General features: G+C 37.0%; 1 protein-coding gene across 10 annotated transcripts in view; it reads right to left on the minus strand.

Annotated features, from left to right (window-relative positions):
• The window catches only part of LOC105326677 (uncharacterized), a 40894-nt gene that overhangs the window by 12565 nt on the left and 4325 nt on the right, over positions 1–24004 (minus strand). For 9 of the 10 annotated variants that reach the window (XR_899901.4, XR_002199422.3, XR_899900.4 and 6 more), the window contains exons 2-7: positions 13453–13675; positions 12849–12986; positions 11355–11610; positions 11000–11029; positions 7342–9656; positions 2893–4744 (exon numbers count right to left, since the gene is read on the minus strand). Coding sequence is in view for 6 of the 10 variants with exons in the window: in XM_011426824.4 (XP_011425126.3) it covers positions 2893–4744; positions 7342–9656; positions 11000–11029; positions 11355–11610; positions 12849–12986; positions 13453–13675 (4814 nt within the window). In the remaining 4 variants the exon portion in view is untranslated. The remainder of the gene's footprint in view (positions 1–2892; positions 4745–7341; positions 9657–10999; positions 11030–11354; positions 11611–12848; positions 12987–13452; positions 13676–24004) is intronic. The other variant, XM_020066550.3, reaches the window with a different exon arrangement.

A 24004-nucleotide genomic window follows, 5' to 3' on the forward strand; every position in this document is an offset into this window, starting at 1 on the left:
ACACAAGTTTCAGCTTTCCTGGCTGATTAGTTTCTGAGAAGAAGATTTTCAAAGATTTACTCTATATATTCCTATGTAAAACTTCGACCCCCCATTGTGGCCCCAACCTAACCCCAGGGGTCATGATTTTCACAATTTTGAATCTACACTACCTGAGGATGCTTCCACACAAGTTTCAGCTTTCCTGGCTGATTAGTTTCTGAGAAGAAGATTTTTAAAGATTTATTCTATATATTCCTATGTAAAACTTCGACCCCCCATTGTGGCCCCAACCTAACCCCAGGGGTCATGATTTTCACAATTTTGAATCTACACTACCTGAGGATGCTTCCACACAAGTTTCAGCTTTCCTGGCTGTTTAGTTTCTGAGAAGAAGATTTTTAAAGATTTACTCTATATATTCCTATGTAAAACTTCGACCCCCCATTGTGGCCCCAACCTAACCTCAGGGGTTATGATTTTCACAACTTTGAATCTACACTACCTGAGGATGCTTCCACACAAGTTTCAGCTTTTCTGGCTGATTAGTTTCTGAGAAGAAGATTTTTAAAGATTTATTCTATATATTCCTATGTAAAACTTCGACCCCCCATTGTGGCCCCACCCTACACCCGGGGGTCATGATTTTCACAACTTTGAATCTACACTACCTGAGGATGCTTCCACACAAGTTTCAGCTTTCCTGGCTGTTTAGTTTCTGAGAAGAAGATTTTAAAAGATTTACTCTATATATTCCTATGTAAAACTTCGACCCCCCATTGTGGCCCCACCCTACCCCTGGGGGTCATGAATTTCACAACTTTGAATCTACACTACCTGAGGATGCTTCCACACAAGTTTCAGCTTTCCTGGCTTTCTGGTTCTTGAGAAGAAGATTTTTGAAAATTTCTCAAAATTTTTCATTAATTTCTAATTATCTCCCCTTGAAAACGGGTGTGACCCTTAATTTTCACAACTTTGAATCCCCTTTGCCTAAGGATGATTTGTGCCAAGTTTGGTTGAAATTGGCCTTGTAGTTCTTGAGAAGATGTTGAAAATGTGAAAAGTTTACGGACAGACGGACGGACAGACGGACGGACAGACGGACAGACGGACGACAGACAAAATGTGATCAGAATAGCTCACTTGAGCTTTCAGCTCAGGTGAGCTAAAAATGAGAAAGATGACATAAAAATACACTCGCTATCAAAAAAACTTGTCGTCTCCCTAAACAGTACAGAGGAACAAAATGTTGTATCATGCGCGGATCCAGATATTTTTTTCGGGGGGGGGGGGGTTCCGAGGGATATCTATGTTTGCTAGGTAAGGGGGAAAGGAATCCGAGGCCTATTTTCGGTAATATTTACTTTGTGAATTTTAAAAAATAAAATTTCCAGAGGGATCCAAACCCTACCCCCCAAATCCCCATCTAGATCCGCGCATGTGTAGTGTTTATGAAATTCAATGCTAAAAATCAAATATTTTATTTATATCTAGTGAAAGCTAACTTAACCCACGCAATAATGATGAGAGTAAGGGTAATAGTGTTACACATTGTTTCATTGATTGCCGTCCTTGTCATGTGCAGTGCATTCTTTTGTTCACTTAATTGCAATGATAAAATCAAGCATCAACAAGGTCTTCTGAGAATTCCAATTCTGTGATAAATGTTGATACCAATGATTCAAAAACTAAGTCTAAAACGCTTATCTATTTAATACCATGCTGGATATGTTAACCTATACACAAAGACACAAGCGGCCGTGCGTCACAATATCGTAGTGTAAGAAGTAAAAACAATTTAAACATTATCTATGATCGTGTTAGTACCCATAGCGATATCAAATAGTGGGAAAACGTTTTAACCATTTTGGGTAACGATTAGTCCTTGCCTGATGTATAATCATCAAACACGAAGGACTTTCAGATGATGACGTCAAACTCTGAAAATCGTCGTACATTAATCGAAAGAGGATATACACTTTCAACTTACATCTTTAACTGAAGAACAGTTACATCTAGTAGAACCAACCATCGCTATAGCGACGCATTACTCCGTGCTATTCGTAAATCATTAATTCAATAAAAAAAGTGAACGCACTGGTGTTTGATTTTGTTTAATCTCGGTATCAATAGTCTTTCAGACACATGCAACCCAACAAAACGATTTTTTATACCAAAAAATTCGGCAAAAATTGAAAGTAAATATTTAATGTTTAAACGAAGATCTTGATAGCTACAAAAGTTTTGCGTTTAGAAACCATTACGATTAGCCTAACTCTCCTGTCTTTACTATAACTGAGTCTGTATATATGTAAAACATATCATCCATGTTTGTGTTGAGCGTGTGTACTTTTAACTACAGAGAGGGTTTCTTGAAATAGCTATTGTTATTTATCTAAGTAATCAATTGACTTGAAGCAAGAGTGAGACTAATGGCAACGTCAAAAGCATGTTGCCTTAGTTTGGATTAGTGAATGGGGTTCTAATATAATTCTATTCTAAAAGTTAAAGGCCGTCACATCGGCTTTGTGAATGGTTTCCTTCCGTTAGTGAGACAGTTTTACACACAATAAATCAATAGAAAGACTTTTAGTTCTGACTTTCTTGTATAAACAACGTACATGTAGCATAACATCAATGAACTTAAGTTACAAGTACGGGGTTTATAACAAATTACCCAAGATAAGCACAAAGTTCTGTTTTGTCTCGATTTTTTTTCTGAATGAATATTGATTCTTATCCAACAGGGATAAAAAGATCTATAGAACATATGGACCATGCATACTTCAAATATCGAACGAGCATACATTCTAAAAACACGAGAATTGCTCCTTTTGAAACCAAAAAAAGATTCCTCAGTCCTATCACATGAAGATACACTGCATACATAAAAAAAACCCCAGCCCTCACCTTCTACTCCCCCAGAGAAGTTGAACTCTGCGGACACCGGTCGACTTCCGGTCCCAATGCCATGGATAATCTGCCGGGATCGTTCTTTGACGTCGTCAAGGAGGGGCATAGCTGGGGTAGAGTCGCTAGGTGGACTGGTCTCTGTGTCTGACATGGCGCCGTAGTCCTTGGGAGGAGGGTACTCCATGTCGGCCCGTCTCGAGTGGAGGTCAGGCAAGGTCACACTACTCGTTATCACAGCGTCCCTAGAGGCAGGGTCAAGGTAAAAGTCTACCTTCTGTTTGGTTGTTTTGGATACGCGCGGGTCATTGATATTTCCTGTGAATAAATAGGGGCTTGAATAGGAGGTCACATCCTCTAGTCTACTACGCCTGACCGATTCTTGCTTGTGAGCAAGATATTCGGAAGAACTATAGTTAGCTTCACTAGACTCCACCACACTGGCCTTGTTAATCTCCTGGTGGCTTCTAGTGACAAATTCGTTATCATCGGAACCATCGTCGAAGTCGTCATCGTCTTCGATGGGTTTTATGATACCAGTAGGAATAGGACGAGATGAAGGGTAGGTTCGACTCGATTTTTTGGGAATGTCGTCATAGCTGTGAGCCATAACCTGCCCAGATCTTGTTAAATTGAATAGCTCAGTTTTCAATTTAGTGGTCTCTTCCAGTTTCTTTTTACGTTTTTCGATTTCTTGTTGTAATTTTTGCTTTCTGTCATCTCTGGCCCTTGATTCATCGTCGTCTGACACGTACATAGCGCTCTTTGATTTGGCTTTCTCTGGTAAATTAGTGTCGGAATGACACTTAGGTGGCAAGGATGGCAAAGAAGAGGAAGGTTCGATATTTGGTTTTCGCGCTGGGTTGTTCTGATTATAGAACATATCAGTGTATGCAGAAGGTTTAGTTTTCTTATTTCTAGAATTAAAAGCGGGTTCTGAACGAATGCTCTCATTATCAGACAAACCAGATTGTGAACTGTCATCTGTGATATATTTCTGGGAAGCTTCCTCGTTTGTCTTGTGGGTTTTTAATTGAAAGTCAGCTTCAATGTCTTTATCCTCTTTAATGGGTGAGAACTTTGAGATCATTGGATCACTAGACTGTCTCTTGTGTCGAGATCTCCGGGGCATGACTTGTGGTGAGGATCTCGGAGCAGCCATGGGAGCGGATCCACGCTTTTTATTGCCAGGTCCAGCAGATTTGCCAGCTGCCTGCTTTTGAGCATTTCGTTTGGCTTGTACTTTAGCATAGTCCTGACTTAACTTTAATTCACATATCTGAGCTTGTAAAGCACGAATTTCCTCGATTTCTTCTATCCTTTGCCTTCGACCTTCTGTTGCTCGCCTTAACTCTTCCTGCAGTCGTTTCTTCAGCGACTTCATGGCTTGTGTTATTGGTACACCGTATATTGTAATCATGGAATCAATTATCTGATCCGTCTCGTCCTTTTCTCTGTTATACTGGTCCATTGCTCTGTCAATCTCCACGGACACATCGGGAGGGATGTTAGCTTTAACATCCTCATTATACATTTGTTTCACATTCTTTTTCACTTTTGAATCATCCATATCTGGTGGAAGATAATTCCCATTCCATCGGTCCAAGGAAGGCTTGTCTAAATCATTCATACGACGCTGTTTGGTAAGCATGGCTACCTCAAAATCCTCTTCGTTCATCGATTCATCACTGGTCGAGGAGGGCGTGATATATCCAGACCTCTGTCTTGCAGAGTTCCGGCGCGCTGAGCTGTACGATTTTGGTTTGGGTGGTATAGGCGGAGGGGTGGCGGACGCTTCTTCCGGTGGAAGGGGAGGCAACTTTCGTCTTACCTTCTTTCCATCTACTGCAGACTAAAAAGGAAGTAAAAGATTAGTTGAACCTTTTGAACTTATGATAAGGAAATATAATTGTACAAAACCGCATAGAACAAACTCGAAATTATATTAATGTACAGAGAAAATTCTATAACACCTGTCAGCCACTATTGTAATTCAACAACACGCTTATGGACGTAAGCATATTTTGCTTGACACGAAAAACGCCACTGGATTACTCTGGGCTTCAGCGTATAAATTATTGATGCTATGAACACTATACTTCACACTTCGTTAGGCAACCTTAGGTCATCCCTTTTCCTTCAATAAAAACATGTCACGCACACAATGAGCCAAAACTCCTCTGTCTTCTGCAAATTTTCTAATGCAGGAGAAAATTCCTCTATTTGCCTGAGAAATCAATGAACAAAAATTGATTTTACATTCCCGTTTTTTCGCTCTCTCTGTCTTTCTTCCTCTTAATATGAGTCAGATACATAAGAACACTGACTCGACTGCTTTCGATTCAAATCAAAAGTAGACAAAACCAGCCATGTCACTATTTATTGCCAAGACAGCAGATTTCGATGAGAATCGAGAATATTTACGAATCCAATTCAATATCAGAGAAGACTATTAGCGAACGAGGTAGTCTGAATTCGGAATTACACAAAGTGGCGTTATTTTGCTTAAATATACTGATACTGTATTGGTAATCAATGGTGGTTAACATTCCAAAGGCACAAACAAACAAGGGAACCATAAAATAGCTCGTTAATTACATTACCATTTCAGCCTTTCTATCCATACTCTTAGTGCCAATATCCTGGCGCTTGCTTGAAAACAACAACACAGTGAGCTTATTATTTAAATATATCGAAATCCACGTGCATCCGTCCAATTCTCGACAACTACTAGTATAGGTTCAGGTTTGAATTTCAAATCCCTAATATACCACATATTATCAGGTGCGCGGATCAAGTTTGTGGTTTTTTTTCTTCATACACACAGATTTGATTAAAAATACACGTCAAGAGTTTTATAAGCATCAGTTACTTATCCCGCGTATTCACACACACACAGTTTGCTGGGAACAGACAAGACATGGCCATCTGCTCCGACGATCTACCAGCAGGTTGGTGTAAATGACAACAGTGACATCAACAGGAATCGCTTACGTGAGAGAATTTATGAGCAAAAAAATTAATAACTTGTTTGTGCTAACGAGTTTATCTGTCGCACAGGAGCAGTTGAGCTTTTGTTTTCTGTTTTCTATTTTGAAGTAATGTGCGTTGCGCAATTGTTTTATATAATGTATTTTTATATCTGGCTGAAAAAGGTGACGTAATAAATAAAAACCAATCAACGCTACGACTTTCTGATCAAATATCGATGATCATATAGCAAAAACAGGCAACTGATTGAAAAACAAAAAGAAAAAAAAGTCTCCATTAAAACTGCATTTTTTAAGAGTACATTTTACTATCAAATAAAAATAGAAAATCAATGCATCCATATATATCCTTTTAAAAATATAAAATCCATTACAAGTTCTATATCTACGAAAACAGTTGATCATAATTCAAGTTTTTGGAGTATTGACCAGGTTGAGAGATAAATCTTTTGAACGTATTAACACCCCTCCACAGAGCCAGCGAGCCGATGTTTCATTGATTCTTAGGAAGAGGTCCTTTGATGAATTGTCTTTGAGTTATTTGAAATGCTCCACTCTCTGGAGTCAAGAAAGCGTAAAAAATCAATTGCTTCGTGCTAAAAACATTACAATGCCATTTAACTTTACAGTCAGCTGAAGAAATTAAGTCAACGACAAAAAGAGAAACATTCTTATCACTCCATCTATTGTATTCCATTTAATGACATGCCTCCCCCTTCCCTCTTTCTATTGGGTTGTTTAAGGAAAATATTTAAGAAATAGTCCGTTAAATTTTCATAATGACATAAGAAATGAGTCTTTTAAACTTACAATTATATACTATGTAAACAATACCTCATAATACTAGAAATCAATAAAAGTCTAAATATATAGACATGCTGAATGTAGGACAAACCATAATATAAATCGCCATCGATTCCTCGTACCTTAACTTCTTAGTCAGTGCATGCAGTGATAATTAATCTTCTTCATGGCAGGGTTTTGGATATCAATTAAGGAAAATGTTTATCATTTCTGAAATCCGATCTTTGTAAGTCCGCCGGCTTTTCAGTGTGGTCCGCAATAAAAGCTCAAGGGACTGGCCATACGGAAAAATAAACTTGCTTAAGAATTTCCCTTTATTTTGAAATGAATTCGATCCGGAGGAAGAGAATGGATCGTATATCCATTAAGCCCAAATCATATACAGTTTTTCACAAAAAATAACCACCAACTAATGGGCATACAAACTTCTTTGAAATATCAAATTAGAAAAATCCAAAGCCTTTAAAGTATTTCAAGTTTAATAGGTAGAGTCTTATACTGCAACGATTTCTCGATTTATATCATTGTATTAAAAAAAAAAGATATTAAATTAAACGAAAAAAAAGTTTTTTAAAAGTTTTCATTATAAATACCCCAAAGGCTATTTTATTATTTTATTTAGTTTATTTAATTTATACTAAAAAATTATGCCCACCTGGTCAGACTTTTTTCTTCCTTTTCCTGGGGTGACCTTTCCTGTGTTGTCCGTTTTTCCAGCAGGCACAGGAAATATACACTCATAAATCGCTTCAGCAGACGATGTCCTTTCTCTTAAATCGCCGTCTTCATCAAAATTATCAGTTCCTGGAGAGGAAGGAGAGTGTGGTTTTGGCGGGGAAGAGTCCGAGTCAGGGGGAGTAACTGGGGATGGGAAAGGATACAATTCACGGTCAGGTGATGAAGATGGGGAAACGGAAGTGCTGTCCGAGTAGTCTCGTTTTAACGATGACCTTGACTCCGGACTCGGCGGTGAGTCTAATACTTTATACTGCGGTGACAGTGACTGCTCCTCGGCCTCAATATGCTGTATTAACAACGGATCCGGTTTGGCTTTTAAGTCTTTCGCTCTTCGTCGGCGTTCTTCTGAATCTTGTTTTTGAACTTGGTCTTTCAATGACTTTGTGGGCTGTGCTTCTGTCAATGACTTTGAAGCAGCAGACGTGAATTTTCTCTCCGGTATAATAACCGTGGCGTAGTTCTTATTCTTCTTGTCACTTTCGGGTTCCCTCTGAAGTGTAGTAGGTGGAAGAGGCGGTAAAGGTTTCTTTTTTCTAGAATGTTGAGCTATCATGTCGGCAGTGGGTTCTGGAAGTTTCCGCCTCGTCTTGCTGTCCTTTGTTTTCCCGTCACTTTTCCCGTCAGATTTATCTGAACTCGGCGAGGCTCCATCAATACTATCGGGCTTTGCACGTGAGGTACTAACAACAGTTGAATTGTTTAGTTTGGTTTTATTCTCTTTGGCAGGAGAATCTTTAGCAGTGATAATCGAAGAGACAGAGCTAGGAATAGCTTGTTCTGTCGTGGTGGTAGAGGGTTTAGATAAATCAGCAGTGGTAACAACAGGAACATTAGGTTGTGGCCCCGCGCTCGTTTGAATGTTCTCAAACTCACTAGCAGGTATATCCAATAGCTTACAGATATCTTCCACGCGCTCATAACGTTTTAATCCATAGAACGATTTCAAGTCGTCCTCCTCTTTTACGGGTTGAAAATAATGTTTTGATTCATCACCGGAAGTATCCTCCTCTTGGGACTCTCGCCTCCTTCGCTCCTGCTCCTGCATGACCAGCATGTCTTCCTGTTCCGCCTCCTCGATGGAGGGTGACACGTCCAGAATGGGTGAAAGGTCAATCACAGGGGACCAGTCTGTAGAAGGGGGTCTAACTTTTTGACGTTTAGAACCTTGGTAATCAATGGATTTCGACGAAGGATCAGCGAGCTCGATCTCTTCCTCATCTTCGTCTTCCTCTGGAATAGTTCCGTGTTCATAGTATCCGGGGGATATCGGAGAGACGCTTCCCTGGGAATCGGGGGATATCATACGATCACGATCATGAGCATTAAGGTTTGTGGGAGAAACAGACATTTGTGTCAAGTTTGCTGTGTTACTGGCAATGGTTGCCGCATATGTTGCTAAATCCATGCACGCGGTTGACTCGGGAATTCGCGCAATAATTCTTGGTTCACACTCATATTCTACAATGCCGGAATGATCTTTTTGTCGATCTTTGCCGTAATTAGAAGCAGTGTAGCCATGCGCGTCCTTATCCTCGAGAGAATGCACCGAATGAACAAACTGTGGTGGTTCCTCGGCGTATTCCGCCTCAAACAGTGCGTCCGTCTCGGACTGGGGCTGTTTGGCGTTAGGGGACGTTGTGTCGGGGAATGTGAAATGATGCCGATCTTTTGGTGATCGGGTCGGAGAACCTCGTTTCTTTCCCGGATATGAGTCACGGCGTCGCGGTGAGAAGGGCGGACTTTCCAGTCCCTCTCTCCAACTGGGACTACGCGGAGCATACGGACTTCGTTTTTTCATATCCTCATGAATTTCCGGTTCCGGTTTTATTTGAAGCTCTTTCCAAGGATCATGTGATTTAAAGTCCTCCATTTCTTCTGCGAACGCAGACGCAGCTCTGGCCACGAGTTCACCGTCCATTCCGTCTAGATGCGCCAGACGACACTCTGTATCTGTACTGACGTTGCTGTCGGAAGTCTCGTCATCAGATGACGTAGCACTTTGGGATCTCGGGATGCTGAGAGATCTTGGGCGGTGTTTTGGTCTTCGTTTTAGACTGTCTTCTCCGCTGCTTCCGATACTCATCATGGAGTAGTCATCACTTCCGTCATCAGGGCTTATAGCATCTCCCTGTTGATATTGCATAGATACGTCCACCATATCAACATCTGACGTCACATCCGATGATTCGGAATCACTACGCGAGCGCACACTTCGTCCCATAGGTCCCCTAGCTGAAAATACATAGAGCAGATATATACTATATGTTTACTTTGAGAACAAGTTAGCTATATTAAGTACCGCGCAAGTTACGAAGATTCGATGAAACTTAAGTTTTTATCATTGTTGTTTTGAACATTAACTCTCATTCTTAAGAGATACATTCATAAAAATTTATATGTACGTTTCAATTCGGATTGTAGAATAAAATCCACATGAAAGGATATTATTAAAAAAATATTAGTTACAATGAAAAAAGAATGACTGTACGATTAATGGCAAAAATATGAATTAAACAAACCAAAAAAAAATATGAAAACATATTTCGTTAATCCATTATCAAATAGTTATGTGTAAGCTATAATATTGCATATGCTAAAACACAATATATTGTGCATTGATGGATCCGGGAGTTATGTTTTTAGGGGAAAGGAATAAAATGTGTTGTCCCTATTTGACCTTCGTAGGGTTTTTATATAGTTCGATGACAGCAGGAAGATAAAAAAAAATAATTGCATTTTATTTAATTCTGGACCTATTAGTTTGTTCTCCCCAATAATTAAATAATTATTCAGAGGCGACAATAAAATTTAATATTTGAAAATCGCGAGTAACTGCAAATGCAGTTCAACAAAATTCGATCCCTCGATTATTATAAGATGATATATACACGCCCTTTCGTAGAAAATATACCGGTTTAGACTTTGACGTACAGTTAAATCCTATTATTAGAGTCGAAACCCATTGATGTAGATTATATCTTCAATTGATTGAGTTAGGGAGCTTTTTGACCCATTTGCTACGATCCTGATTATTTCACTATTTTTGACCAATGATACGATGGCTAAGGTTTTGACTTTGATATTGACCTTGATCGATTTGTTGAATAGCAGTATTGGTCAATCCTGACTTTCTTTGTCAGTCACGTGATTTTTATCAGCGGAAGCTTGTTTTTCTATTTCGTATTTCAACTTTGGATACTTTATACCGATTAATGGAGACCAGCCCCGGATTAATGATGTGTAACACCTGCCGCTAAAAGCCTAATAAGAAGAAACTACCCACAGGCACGCGAGCGCCGACCCCTAGCAAGCACTTAACCAAGAGTCGATGGCCAACTGATCCAACAGTGGAAGCAAAGATTTGCTGACGAGGGCAAAACTGAAATACGTATGTGGTGATAAAACTTCTACATTAATATTTCAGTCAATACACAGTACTTTGCAGTAAAAAGCAAACTAAGAATCGCAAGAGACGATAATTTTTGACCTGGGCATGAAAAAAATAAGATAAACGAGCATTACATTGCATTGAAACAAAATGACACAGTGCATGCAACTTTGATGAGGAATTTTACCACAGCTTCCCATCATGTTCCACAGAGCGGCTAAAGGATAGAGACAGTTTAACGTCACAAAACATATCAATTCTATACGGAATTCACACAAATCTACACAGATACATCGCGGTAATCTTATCTTGTAAGAAAATGAAAATGACCATTTAGCTATCTTAAAATTGTAATACATGTAATACTTATATTAATAAGTAAAAAGAATAGCTTGTTACAAGAAATAGACACGTCTAATTTCCTTTCACACCCAGGCATGCAAAATTTTGATTTTGAAACGAGCACACACTCCACCCGACACGCCACACCGCAATACTCATCTCATGCTACATTGGTCAAAATTGCATTATAGCAAACTTACAGCCAAACTTAGAGTTTGGTTTTGTCGGCAATGTTGCATAGTCCTCGGACTCCGAGCCTTCGGGAACATTGGCGTCACTCCGGCCAGATAGGCTGCTCTGACTCGCGTCCTTTTGCTGAGGTGACACTGTCTTCTCCGTGACTTTGGGAAGAATGGCGGGAACCGGAAGTGATTTTTGCCGAGGTAGTGGCGGTCTTTTTGGCGCTTGGTCTGTGGAAATGGCTTTTTCCAACGGAGGTTTGGGTTTTTCCTCCGTCTGTAAATAACACAAATATAGTTTTAAACAATTACAATAAACTATTCAATGTGAATACAAAAGAAACATCTAATCAAATGTCTCTCTATTTCAAAACGTCTTTTAAGCATACGTAAACTGTGCATACTCATTTTGAGGTGCAAAGTGAATCAAGCCTGCAATATTTTAAGCTCGGATATTTTAGATTCTTAGTCTGTTTGTTTTGGTTTATTCAGCAATTTATATCATAGATAAGAAATTATCTTGAAGAATGCAGGGCTGTACAGTTTGCAAAACATATTATGTAGTGGGCTTATTCGGCGGAATAACTGATATGCTATACACTTTTTGATCAGTGATTTACTAGTTACTGTAGCTAAAATTATAATTGGTAGAATTTAACCATAACGTAAGCAAAGTTTTCACCCGCCAAAATTTTTATCTAACACCGTCATTTAGCTCTTGTAATTGTTTAAATATATTTTCATTCAGAAACGAAATGACCTAATGTCACTCTAAGATAATAAAGAAAATACATAAGGAAATCTTTTTGATTAAAAATTTGTTTTAACATTTATAAACGGTACACTGTGTCATACAACAGGTATTTTCAGGGTTCTTTTAATGATAGAACGACATGCAGATATAAATAAATGATATATTGTTCATTGAGGATTATCATCAAAGCATCAAGAGTAAGTGTTCATCAACAGTTTTCGACTAATGAATTATTAACACTGAATTGAGAGAAGAACTGGAAATAAAGCGACACGTTACATAACACCGGGGCCCTCAAGGGGAGTCTCGGATCAATGGCGACATGGAATCGAGTACCAAAATCAGGGAATTGTTTGATTATGTGTCGCTACAGCGGCTGTAGGCGGGTCGATATGTCACAGTTTTGGGTCTCTCAAGGCTTCTTGGTCTCCCGCTGTGTCAAGATCTAGCCACTCTTCTAGTTGGTATTTTATTGTATTTGATTTATAGACTTTAAGATGAAAAGAAACGTTCTACTAGTTTTTGGGCTCTAAATATAATCATCGTCGCGTTCGAGTATTTTAAAGATGGGAACATTACAGCCTGTTTATTGATGACCTTGACCCGAATCTTTTGGGTTTTTTTTCTTGTTATAGAGACTTCTAGTTGCATTGGTCAATACATGTATTTTCCTTTCTAGTTTGAGAGAGAGAGAGAGAGAGAGAGAGAGAGAGAGAGAGAGAGAGAGAGAGAGAGAGAGAGAGAGAGAGAGAACATGTTACCTTAAGTTTCTCTAGTTGGGACTGCAGCTCTCTCTCCAGGGGTACCTCCTCATTGGGGTCGACCCCGGGGTGCCACAGTCCGGTACTGAACACCAGTTTTCTTCTCTTTCCACAAACAACACACACCCATTCCTGGAGCTGCGTAAATTTATACACAGATAATATTTCTTCTTATTTCATTCATTGGAAGAATGTGTTTTCAGTTTACAAACATGGATATATTTTAAAGGAAAAAATGTTCAGTGATATTTGAAAGAAAAATCACAATGTTATAAGTACATTGTAAAATCATTCTAATTGTAGGAATAATCAAGTGTTATAATGTTATGGATAGACAACTCATCGAATATTGGATATAATGTATCAGTTTGCAATTGGTGCGTATGATATCTTGATCGCACAACAACACAACGGCAAATTATAAATAATTTAAAGTCTAAAGGAAAGGATATTTCACTTATGATATTAAACTTAGTACAATGTATCCGAGTTTGTTTGTTTTATTTTTTGCTTATTTGGGAGGGGGTTAGCTACTAGATTTCTTCTACATTAAATATGTGGAGTATGCAAGCTTTTACTTGTACTTGCACAACATTCCACCCACCTTTGACGTCATCGACCCCTGAAAGGCCCCGCAATCATTACAGGTCAGGACCCCACAGTCATTGCATATATTTTGACCCGAGCGAACCCCAGGGGGTTCCTCAACACTGAGCTCGTTTTTAAGGCAGATTGGACATAAATGGACTTCTGGTTTCTCCACTTCCACCGACAGCGCCCTCTGTTCGACCGATGTAGCATGCGCAATGTAGTCCTCCTCCAGTTCTCTAAAACAGAAAAAAAACATTGGTAGATGTACAGAATATTGTATGTAACAATTATAGCTCAAAATTTGCAAAATGCAAAGAATTCTTTGCAGAGTAAACGTTGACTCAATTTATTACAACATACTTGGAAGTTTTCGATAAAATATGAAATATAAATATATATATATCACTACATTCAATCTATACAAATTTCAAGAAGTGAACATCGTCTGGAATGCTTGAATGTCTAGTATAGTGTACGCGATCTTGTAAATTTTCTATACAGTTACTGGAGATTGCATAAGAATGTGTTTTATAACGTGATTCGGAATCAACGCTTTATGGTTTAATATTCCGCTAAATTGACTTAAAACTACATCAATAATCCAAAGTCATCAAAACAACCTCGACAAGCTGGAATACGGTAAAACAAAACACTAGCCTGCGAAGAGGATGTCAGAAAATCAATAACCCAGTACAAGGTCGAATTTTTTGTCTTTACACTTTTTATTTGTGATTTCCTGATGTTAGTTTTTCACAAACAAAAATGGAACATCGATCTCGATCCTAATAACGCAAAGTTATGCAAATAGAAATGAAGAGCACACGGCAAAGCAAAGCAAAATCAAACTGATTATTTGGTCGCTATTGAGCCAGTCGTCGTTGAGAGCCTCGTTTATTATTGACCATTTCAACTTTTTACTGAGGTATTCCATTTAACACATGGGCGATTAACAGTGTTTATTAGTAACAAATAAAGCAGACGATATTTCCGAGAAAACATTTTTTTAAAATAGTATGAAGGTAACACTTCTGTAAAAATTGATTGAATTAGCAACATTATAAACACATATAATTATCGTGATTTCAACATTACTCTAGCTCATTAGTGGTTCAAAAGTAACGCAGGTTTTGGTATAGATGGCCCGAATAGTCGATATAATTTTTGCAAAGAATATTGGAAAATCGTTTAGTAGACACATAAATCTTAAATGTTATATATGCTTCGAATATTTCCTTTATGCGGGTTTGTTGGATTTTTAATTCTAAAATTTGTTTTGTATAAAAAAGGATGAATAATGAAGTAGGTAATTAGACGTTTTCCTTCGTGTAATATACAAGATACATTTGTAACAAAGGACAACTTATTATAATTACTTTCCATTTAAAACGACCTTGTCTTCTGTATTATGTAAAATGTAAAGGAAAATTATGCATTCCCAAACATCCTCAGAGATACATATAATAAAGATTTGTAACGCAATACTAGTAAAGATATTTTATTCAGAAATATTGTGTTATAAGAACAAAATAAAACAAATTGATTATCTTGCACAATACTTCTAAATAAAAAGATAATACAACTAAAATAAATAGTTTAGAAAAATAAACTTTACAGCAATTTTTTGACTGGGGTTTGGGCGGTAGAGAACCTTAAAGTCCCTCGCAACAGTTATTTAAATGATTCGTACTGTCCTCTCTGATTTAATATATTTTAACAAACAAAATATACCACATGACTATTTCATAGTATTAACTTATTCTAACAAATAAAATATACCATATGACTATTTTATAGTCATGTTATATATTTTATTTGTTAAAATAATATATCAGAAAGGATAGTACAAAAAAAATAGATCACAGATGGACAGAAAATTCATTAGATTCATTACAGGTTTTACAATTATTTTTTCTTTAATCTTTGAACTCAGACTTAAATATTTCATACGAAAGAAATAGAACTTTTACTTTGTCACTTTAATGCATTAAAACCCCGGATTATGTGTTTCACATCTACATATCAACACTTTACAAAGATAATCGTATATATTCATGGTATCGTTAAACAAGTACTGTATATGTCTGTGATACAATGCGCCAAAAAGCAGTGGTAATAAACTCATGCGTTTTTAAAATTTACATTATCTTAATATATTTGTAGGTTTCTTTACACATTAACCAACTGCATTTGCAAACAGCTAATACAACTTGATGGTAACTTTTGCTGGCATTGACACTTCAGTGTTACTACATGCAGCACTGTCTTCAAGAGGCATAGTCATTAACGAATAACGAATAGTCACAGTATGACTTGTTCTCCATGTCGTTAGTCTGCAAATATTTTTTGTACAGTACTAAAAAAGACATTTTCAAATCAACTTGGCTATACCGATATGTGGTATACAAAGCGTTTTCCTGATTCTGTACACATCTTTGGAACTTGTACAACTTTGATAACAATGAAAGAGGACAGTTTGCATATATGGCAAACTCTTTGTCTGCAATCAACGAATTGGAACCTGTGCTAGGGTTTTGATGCACAAATTAATGAGGTTTTTGTTCCTATTGTGTCGGATTGAAACTCATTAGACGGGTGGCGCGCCGTATGAAGGAATAATGTCATTTACACTGCATAGAAATAACAATACCACATGACCTAATTAATTACTACCTCATCTTCATTAAAGTTTAACGAGTCTGTATGGCTGCATCGCAATCCTGGATAGCCTTATGCGCATTGACTATGTTTTGATTCCAATATCGGGGCTAAAGAGAAACCATTTATGTTCGTTCGCTTGTGTAACTGAACAGTCTAACATTACTTCTGTTAAATCCAGCTTGGATGTAGCTTCAGATTTATTGTACTGTATAACAACCTTCTTCTACTACTACAATGTAGTATATGATGGTTTAGAATCATATATGCAAAAAGATTGATTTTGTGTTGACGTTCAAATGTTCTTTTACAGAAATGATTTAGTCAAACTTATAAAATCCTTCAGGAGTAAGCCATTACCACACAACCCCCTAATCCAACCACACCCCCCCCCCTTAAAATAAAAAAATAAAATAAACATACAAATTCAAAAACAAAAACGAACAAAATTCGAATTAAAAAACCCACCAATATGCCTGTTTTTTTACATTTGTCTTTTTCTCTTTTGAGATTACTGTCATTTTCTTTTTAACGCATTATAAATACAACTGATTATTAAATACGTTAATGGCCGCCTTGTAACAGTATTCATTTTTTGAGAAAAAAGAATTGTTGATAAAGAAAAATCTTTATAAAATGGAAATCTTGAAAACATGTATAGCGGAAAACACAAGGCCTGGAATAGGTTACTATTATGTGATTGTACGATCAATGCAATACATGTTTCTGTAAACTGTAAATGGTCTTTCAGATATCTCTCTCTCTCTCTCTTTCTCTCTCTCTCTCTCTCTCTCTCTCTCTCTCTCTCTCTCTCATACAGCAAGGGTTAATTTTTCGGCTGCAATTTGAAACAAAGTACTGAAGAACTGACGGGAGTTGATTTTGTCGATGTTTATTTATTTTATGATCAATAATATGTTATTTGGCATGACAAGTACATGTAGTTTCTAATTTGAATTACGCACATTTTTATAATATGAATTTTAGTTTTTTTCGACAAGAATGTCGAGAAACCCCCATATGAATCATGTTAAATAATATTTAAAGATAAAATTTATTCAATCAAACTATATATCAGTAATAGAAATATTTCTCGAAAATTGTATGGATCCAAGCAATATTGAACTCGTTCAACCAAACGCTCGGCTGACACCGCAAATCTCCGACAAGGATTTACGGAGAAAGCAGAGCATCGAGTTGAACAAGACTATATTGAACTCTGGCGTAGGAATACATACGACTACAAAAAAATATTTAAATTGTTCGTACCATTTAAAATCTGACTATTTTCAAGGTATTTATAAATAAGTTTCCTTCAAAAACAATGCTTTAACATACATTACATCGAATTTATCAATTATTTTCAAGAACTAAGTCTTGTCAGCAGCAATGATTTGTGCTGAGGTCCAAACACTCTTTCACTTTCGGTTTGTCTGCGTAACTGCATAGGAGAGTTGATTAAAATCAACTCCCAAAAAATAACACCAGATCACGTGATAGTGTGTACTGCCATGTATTCGATGCCTGACTTTACGGCACTCTTGTATTCTCCGGTAAATCATGAATATTCATGAAGCCAAGTCCCGCAGAAAAAATACCCTGTAATATACACTTTTCAGCATCGTGATATATTCATAAAGAATAATAAACGTGCCAAAATGTGCCTCTTGTTCATATCACGTCGATTCGGAGCGGGTAACCGTCCGGGCCCGAGAGATATCCAGAAATCAATGGCGACATTCCCAGGATACACTGTAATCATGTCGGATTGTTTACGTAATTTGACTGGAAGAGGATATATTCTCCGGAGAAATATTATTTGCCCTCTTATCGGAGCTCGGAACTTCCTAAGTACATCAATATACAGTACAGGCAACGCGGATCCCGTATTGGCCCGCGTTACCGTCACGGTATTTTTATCGTTCCCGCGATACACCATCGCGGTTTTTGATCGCGGTATGGATTGCGACCATGATGACACCGCGACGGTGTGATATACCGTTATTCCTGCTGCTGCTTGTTGTTGTTACTTTACCTGTACTGTACATTACAGGCAATGCGGGTCGCGTAAATCCACATCAAATATGCGACTTCAGATTTAAGCATAACAGCTGCATTGTAAATAAATTGTGGTCCATATTATTATAAAATTAATAAATTATATTTATGAAATAGAATATCATGAAATCGGAAACTACATTCGAATTACAACATAACATGATTAATACGCTGTTAAATTTTGTGATGTGTAAATAAGAACACATAACTTTGTATTTGACGGGCTTATTTCAGTTATTATTTCTATTAGTTGATAATCCTGTTTTTATAACAATCTTAAAATTAAATATTTTCATTAGATGAACTCGTATCAATGCAGAGCAATATCATCTTTTCTTTTTATAAGTTGACACGCATAGCGCCGTAAACTGTCAATACAAGTGTATGTTTTAAATTGAGAAATGAACAAATGTCGGGAATCAACTAACAAATCTATTTTTCATTCAATGATAAAATTATCATTCATATATAAAGTTAGTGCTGCGTTAAAGCACATGGAATCATAACGTGTTATCAGTATGCGTTTCCTGTGTATACATATAAAGTTTAAGTCACGATCATTTTCTGTGTATACATGTAGTGATTAACAAACTTAGGGTAGAAAACGACATGCCCTTGAGGGTTTTCACACCTATTCACGACCAAAGAAAAAGTCTATATCGCGTACGGCTTCGTCTAATTGCACAACAACTTACAGGAGAGAGAGAGAGAGAGAGAGAGAGAGAGAGAGAGAGAGAGAGAGAGAGAGAGAGAGAGAGAGAGAGAAAGAGAGGGGGCGTTTAGGCGTAATTAACGTACACTTATGTCAAATATACTAATATCCAATACTAAATATTCATAAAATTAGTATTCATAAAAGAATATGGTACACTGTGATTGAATCCATCATGCAATTGCAAATTTGAGTCCACGTGCTGCATCTGTCAATCAAATCAGCCCGCTAGCTCTACAACTTGTTTCCTCCATGATAAAGTTTCGTTCTATTAGTTTTATTTTTAATAAAGAAAATAAGAAGTATGTTTAACAGTTAAGTTTTTTTTACAATGTTCGTGATGCATGATATACTGTGTTTGGAAAGTTTAATTCGTTGTGTTTTTTCTCTATCTCTCGTTTAGTTTATAATGGAGGTTTTTTGCGGGAAGGAAAATCTTTAACACGTTTAGCGGTTAAAGAACGCAGTAAAATGAATCAATTATTTGATATTACTATCAGTAAAATTGTTTGATATGCATGTAGAATTCTTCTTGGTCAATCGTTTCACAGATTATCTACCTGCCTCATTCCTGTGTATTCTGTGCGTTCAAGCGTGGAGTGATTTCCTGTCAGTGCAACCACCGGTTTCACACCTTTGTGTAAAACAATTGGGACTAAAGTCAAATAAAGTTAACTCCGACAGTCATAAAGCGGTGGGGGGGGGGGGGGGGGTAAGGTTACGATAACAGGAAACGGGTTTACATATTTTGTAGTAGCTGTCAATAAGAATAAATGTACATGCACACATAAAATGATATCAATACATTTACTGAAATGTTTTTTATCGGCATGAAATATCAACAGCAAAACTTTCAAAACATGTTCTTAATTTCTTTGAAATGTATAAGAACGGTTTAACAACATTTCCTTCTCAAAAAAATTTATCTAGTTATTCTGTTAAGAGAGAGAGAGAGAGAGAGAGGCTCGGTCGCGAGCCAACGCTAACCTCCGTCACGGCAGGTAGCTGGTACACCATCACGACACCATGACATGGGATACCCACAATATCTTTCGATTACATAATATTATGCAATTCTGGGTATCTCTAAGGCTCCTTACTCTTTATTTGTTATAATTCAGTTCAGAGAGATACACGTTAATTTGATTTTTCGCATTACAATGGGGCGTATTCGAAGGTGGCAAAGAAGTTGATGAGGAAGGAGAGGCCGGTAGACACTCGCTATCTTCCATCTCTCGCAGCTTGGCCCTCATGTCCTGCTCACATCCAGTATGCAAGACCACAGCTCGATCGATTTCCTCAGGCCGGCCCCACTGAACGTCATACTCATTTCCACACTGAATATTTAAGTCAGACTGAGTCTTGAAGAACACACGGCTTCGCACTTGAAGATTGTCGTCGCAAACGTAACGCACTAGAAAGTGGGAATCCTCGCGCAATGACAAACGACGAGCCATACATGTACCTAAAGTAACGCAACACAAATTCACTAAAACGTGAATTCACAAAAAATGTACACACAGAAGACCTTGTAAGAAATGAACGGAACGTTCTAAAATTACTGGATTAGTAATTTTATAGGAAGCCCTAATTTTTAATCACTTGCTTATCATTAGTTGACACGCATGGACTTCAACAACAAACAATACAAATGTAGGCGAACCAATTAATTGTTAAGAAAACACAATCACACTGCGTACACATTTATAATTTTATTGGCAATTAAAATCATTTCATGATAATTTTTAATTTAACGACCTTTTTAAAATATGATAATGGATTCGAAAATATTTTATTTGCAATTGCTGCACAAGTATTAAGTTAAATACTTTTATAATTTATTCAATAGCTATGAAATTAAAAAAAATAGTAAAAAAGACTCCAAGTATTTCGATTATAATCTCTGTCAAAATCTGGTTAAATATCGTCATTAAATATAAAGAAACATGCAATTTACTTGTCATTCGGGGAGATAACTCCCGCTTGTATACGATACTTTTCCATCGATAATTTTACCGTGGCGGGGACAGGTAGATGATGAGTTTACCGTGATGGGAACGCGGTATACCTGTCTCACCTGGCCGATCACCTCGATGTGTTTATACCGTGACGGGTCGCGGGAAACACGGGATCCGCGTTGCCTGTACTGTATGCAGAATGGCATTTTATTTATTTATTTTTTCTTGTCTTCCTTTGATAATACAGTGTACGTACAGCACACAACCAAACCAAACCATGCAAAGACATGTGATACTGTGTGTACAATACTAGAATCATGAAATCTATACATGTATACTCAAAAGGTTGACGTGTCCAATGAAAAAATGCTCTATAGCTAGCTGCATGATAAGGGCTTTTAACTGCACAATTACATGTCTAATACTGACTACTGTATGATAGGCTCAATTAGTTGTCATGACTACTGTATGATAGACTGACCAAGTTGTGACGACTATTGTATGATAGGCTCAATTAGTTGTCTTGACTACTGTATGATAGACTGACCAAGTTGTGACGACAGTATATATTGCATGATAGACTCACTATGTTGTCACGACTATTGTATGATAGACTCACTAAGTTGTCACGACTATTTAAGAAATGAATTCAATATTTATTAGTTTTATACGATATAAAATGGTTTGGGACAGTTTACGCTTTATAAACCGCGAAGCGGTTTATAAAAAAGCGTTAACTGTTCCAAACCATTTTATATCGTATAAAACTAATAAATATTGAATTCATTTCTTATAATTTAATTTTTTTGCTATCATTTGTTGATAAAAACCAGTCATTTGATCTATAAAATGACATCAAATTGTACAAAATTCAAACGTAACGTCAGGCGGATTGATACGTTTTTGACGTTAGTCTTACTATGACGTAGGCAACATTCTTTATACGATATAAAATAAATTTTTCAACCAATCAGAAAGCGTGTTACAACCAGAATTAAATTATTGTATGATAGACTCACTAAGTTGTCACGACTATTGTATGATAGGCTCATTAAGTTGTCACGACTATTGTATGATAGACTCATTAAGTTGTCTTGACTACTGTATGATAGACTCACTAAGTTGTCTTGACTACTGTATGATAGACTCACTAAGTTGTCACGACTATTGTATGATAGACTCACTAAGTTGTCACGACTATTGTATGATAGACTCACTAAGTTGTCACGACTATTGTATGATAGACTCATTAAGTTGTCACGACTATTGTATGATAGACTCATTAAGTTGTCTTGACTACTGTATGATAGACTCATTAAGTTGTCACGACTATTGTATGATAGACTCACTAAGTTGTCACGACTATTGTATGATAGACTCACTAAGTTGTCACGACTATTGTATGATAGACTCATTAAGTTGTCTTGACTACTGTATGATAGACTCATTAAGTTGTCACGACTATTGTATGATAGACTCACTAAGTTGTCACGACTATTGTATGATAGACTCACTAAGTTGTCACGACTATTGTATGATAGACTCATTAAGTTGTCTTGACTACTGTATGATAGACTCATTAAGTTGTCTTGACTACTGTATGATAGACTCACTAAGTTGTCTTGACTACTGTATGATAGACTCACTAAGTTGTCACGACTATTGAATGATAGACTCACTAAGTTGTCACGACTATTGTATGATAGACTCACTAAGTTGTCACGACTATTGTATGATAGACTCATTAAGTTGTCACGACTATTGTATGATAGACTCACTAAGTTGTCTTGACTACTGTATGATAGACTCACTAAGTTGTCACGACTATTGTATGATAGACTCACTAAGTTGTCACGACTATTGTATGATAGACTCACTAAGTTGTCACGACTATTGTATGATAGACTCACTAAGTTGTTACGACTATTGCATGATAGACTCACGAAATCGCCTTAACTAATGTATGCATAATAGACTTACCAAGTTTGCATCACTATTGTGTGATAAACTTACCTGAACAAGTTGCCTAATGCATCTTAAACTGTTGACACTCTACCTTATTAACTATAGATTAGGTTTAATGCACAGTTCAGTGTGTTTTGCCTTATCAGTTGTCCTGGTTGACTGCTTATTGCATGCATAGTTGATTGATGAAGAGTCCAAGTTCAATGATTGTATAATTATGCTGAATTATAAAGTATCTATATTCTATAGCATCATACATGTATGCTGTCTAATTCACTGACTGTATAATCACTTTTGTGCATCTTTACTGCAAAACGAATATTGTCTTTGTGATTTTTTTACTGCAATTATTCCAGAAGGAAGACAGAAAACGGAATCAGTTTGTTCTTCAAAGTGTGCGATTAGAAATATAGATTTGTCATACAGGGACTGGGTCTGGGGATTTGAATGAGACTTTTATTTCATAAAAGCAAGACTTACGAGATTTTCACATAACAACAAAATGCAGAATTCGCCGGTTACGCGAGAAAAAAAATGTTAAAGGAAGAATAGAGGCCTTTTCTGGGTTATATTACAACTCCTACTGTAGATTTATTCTCTTTATCTCTCATACAGCATTTCGATATCTAAAATCTACAATCCAACACTCATAAGCTTGAAAGACCGACAATCGACGTAAATTATCTGTTGGACCTTTTACGACAGAATTAAAACTAGCAAGACCTATTTGCGACTATTTTTTGACATTTAACTACGCGTCGGCGCTTGTTTAGAACAATCGAGGACCATTGGAACACAGCCAATTAATTTTTTTCTAAGTGATAGCATGGACTTCAATCCTGGAAACAGCCGTTGGTGCAAGCCTCGATATCAATGGATTGATTTGGTTTCCAGTTGCATCATAACGAAGCAATAAACAGCCGTAAAGCGTCGCCTTATTCCGCTTTTGTCTGGATTATAAAAAGTGACCACTGTTGTACGCGTTTACTTTTTGGCTTAATGGACAACTTAGAGAAAAAAATTGCCTCTATTCACACTTAAGATTATTATATATACTCCGTCACTGTTTGCACTGAGCGACATTCTGTTCCTAAATGGATGCCAAAAAAAGGATAGGAAAAAAAATGAATTGCGTCAAATGTGACACGGTACGAAATAAAATGCCATAAATTGGAAGTGATGACACTGTGATTATCATGGCGATGGTCGATTTCTGT

The sequence above is a fragment of the Magallana gigas genome, chromosome 4 (assembly GCF_963853765.1).
Source record: "Magallana gigas chromosome 4, xbMagGiga1.1, whole genome shotgun sequence".
Taxonomy (NCBI): domain Eukaryota; kingdom Metazoa; phylum Mollusca; class Bivalvia; order Ostreida; family Ostreidae; genus Magallana; species Magallana gigas.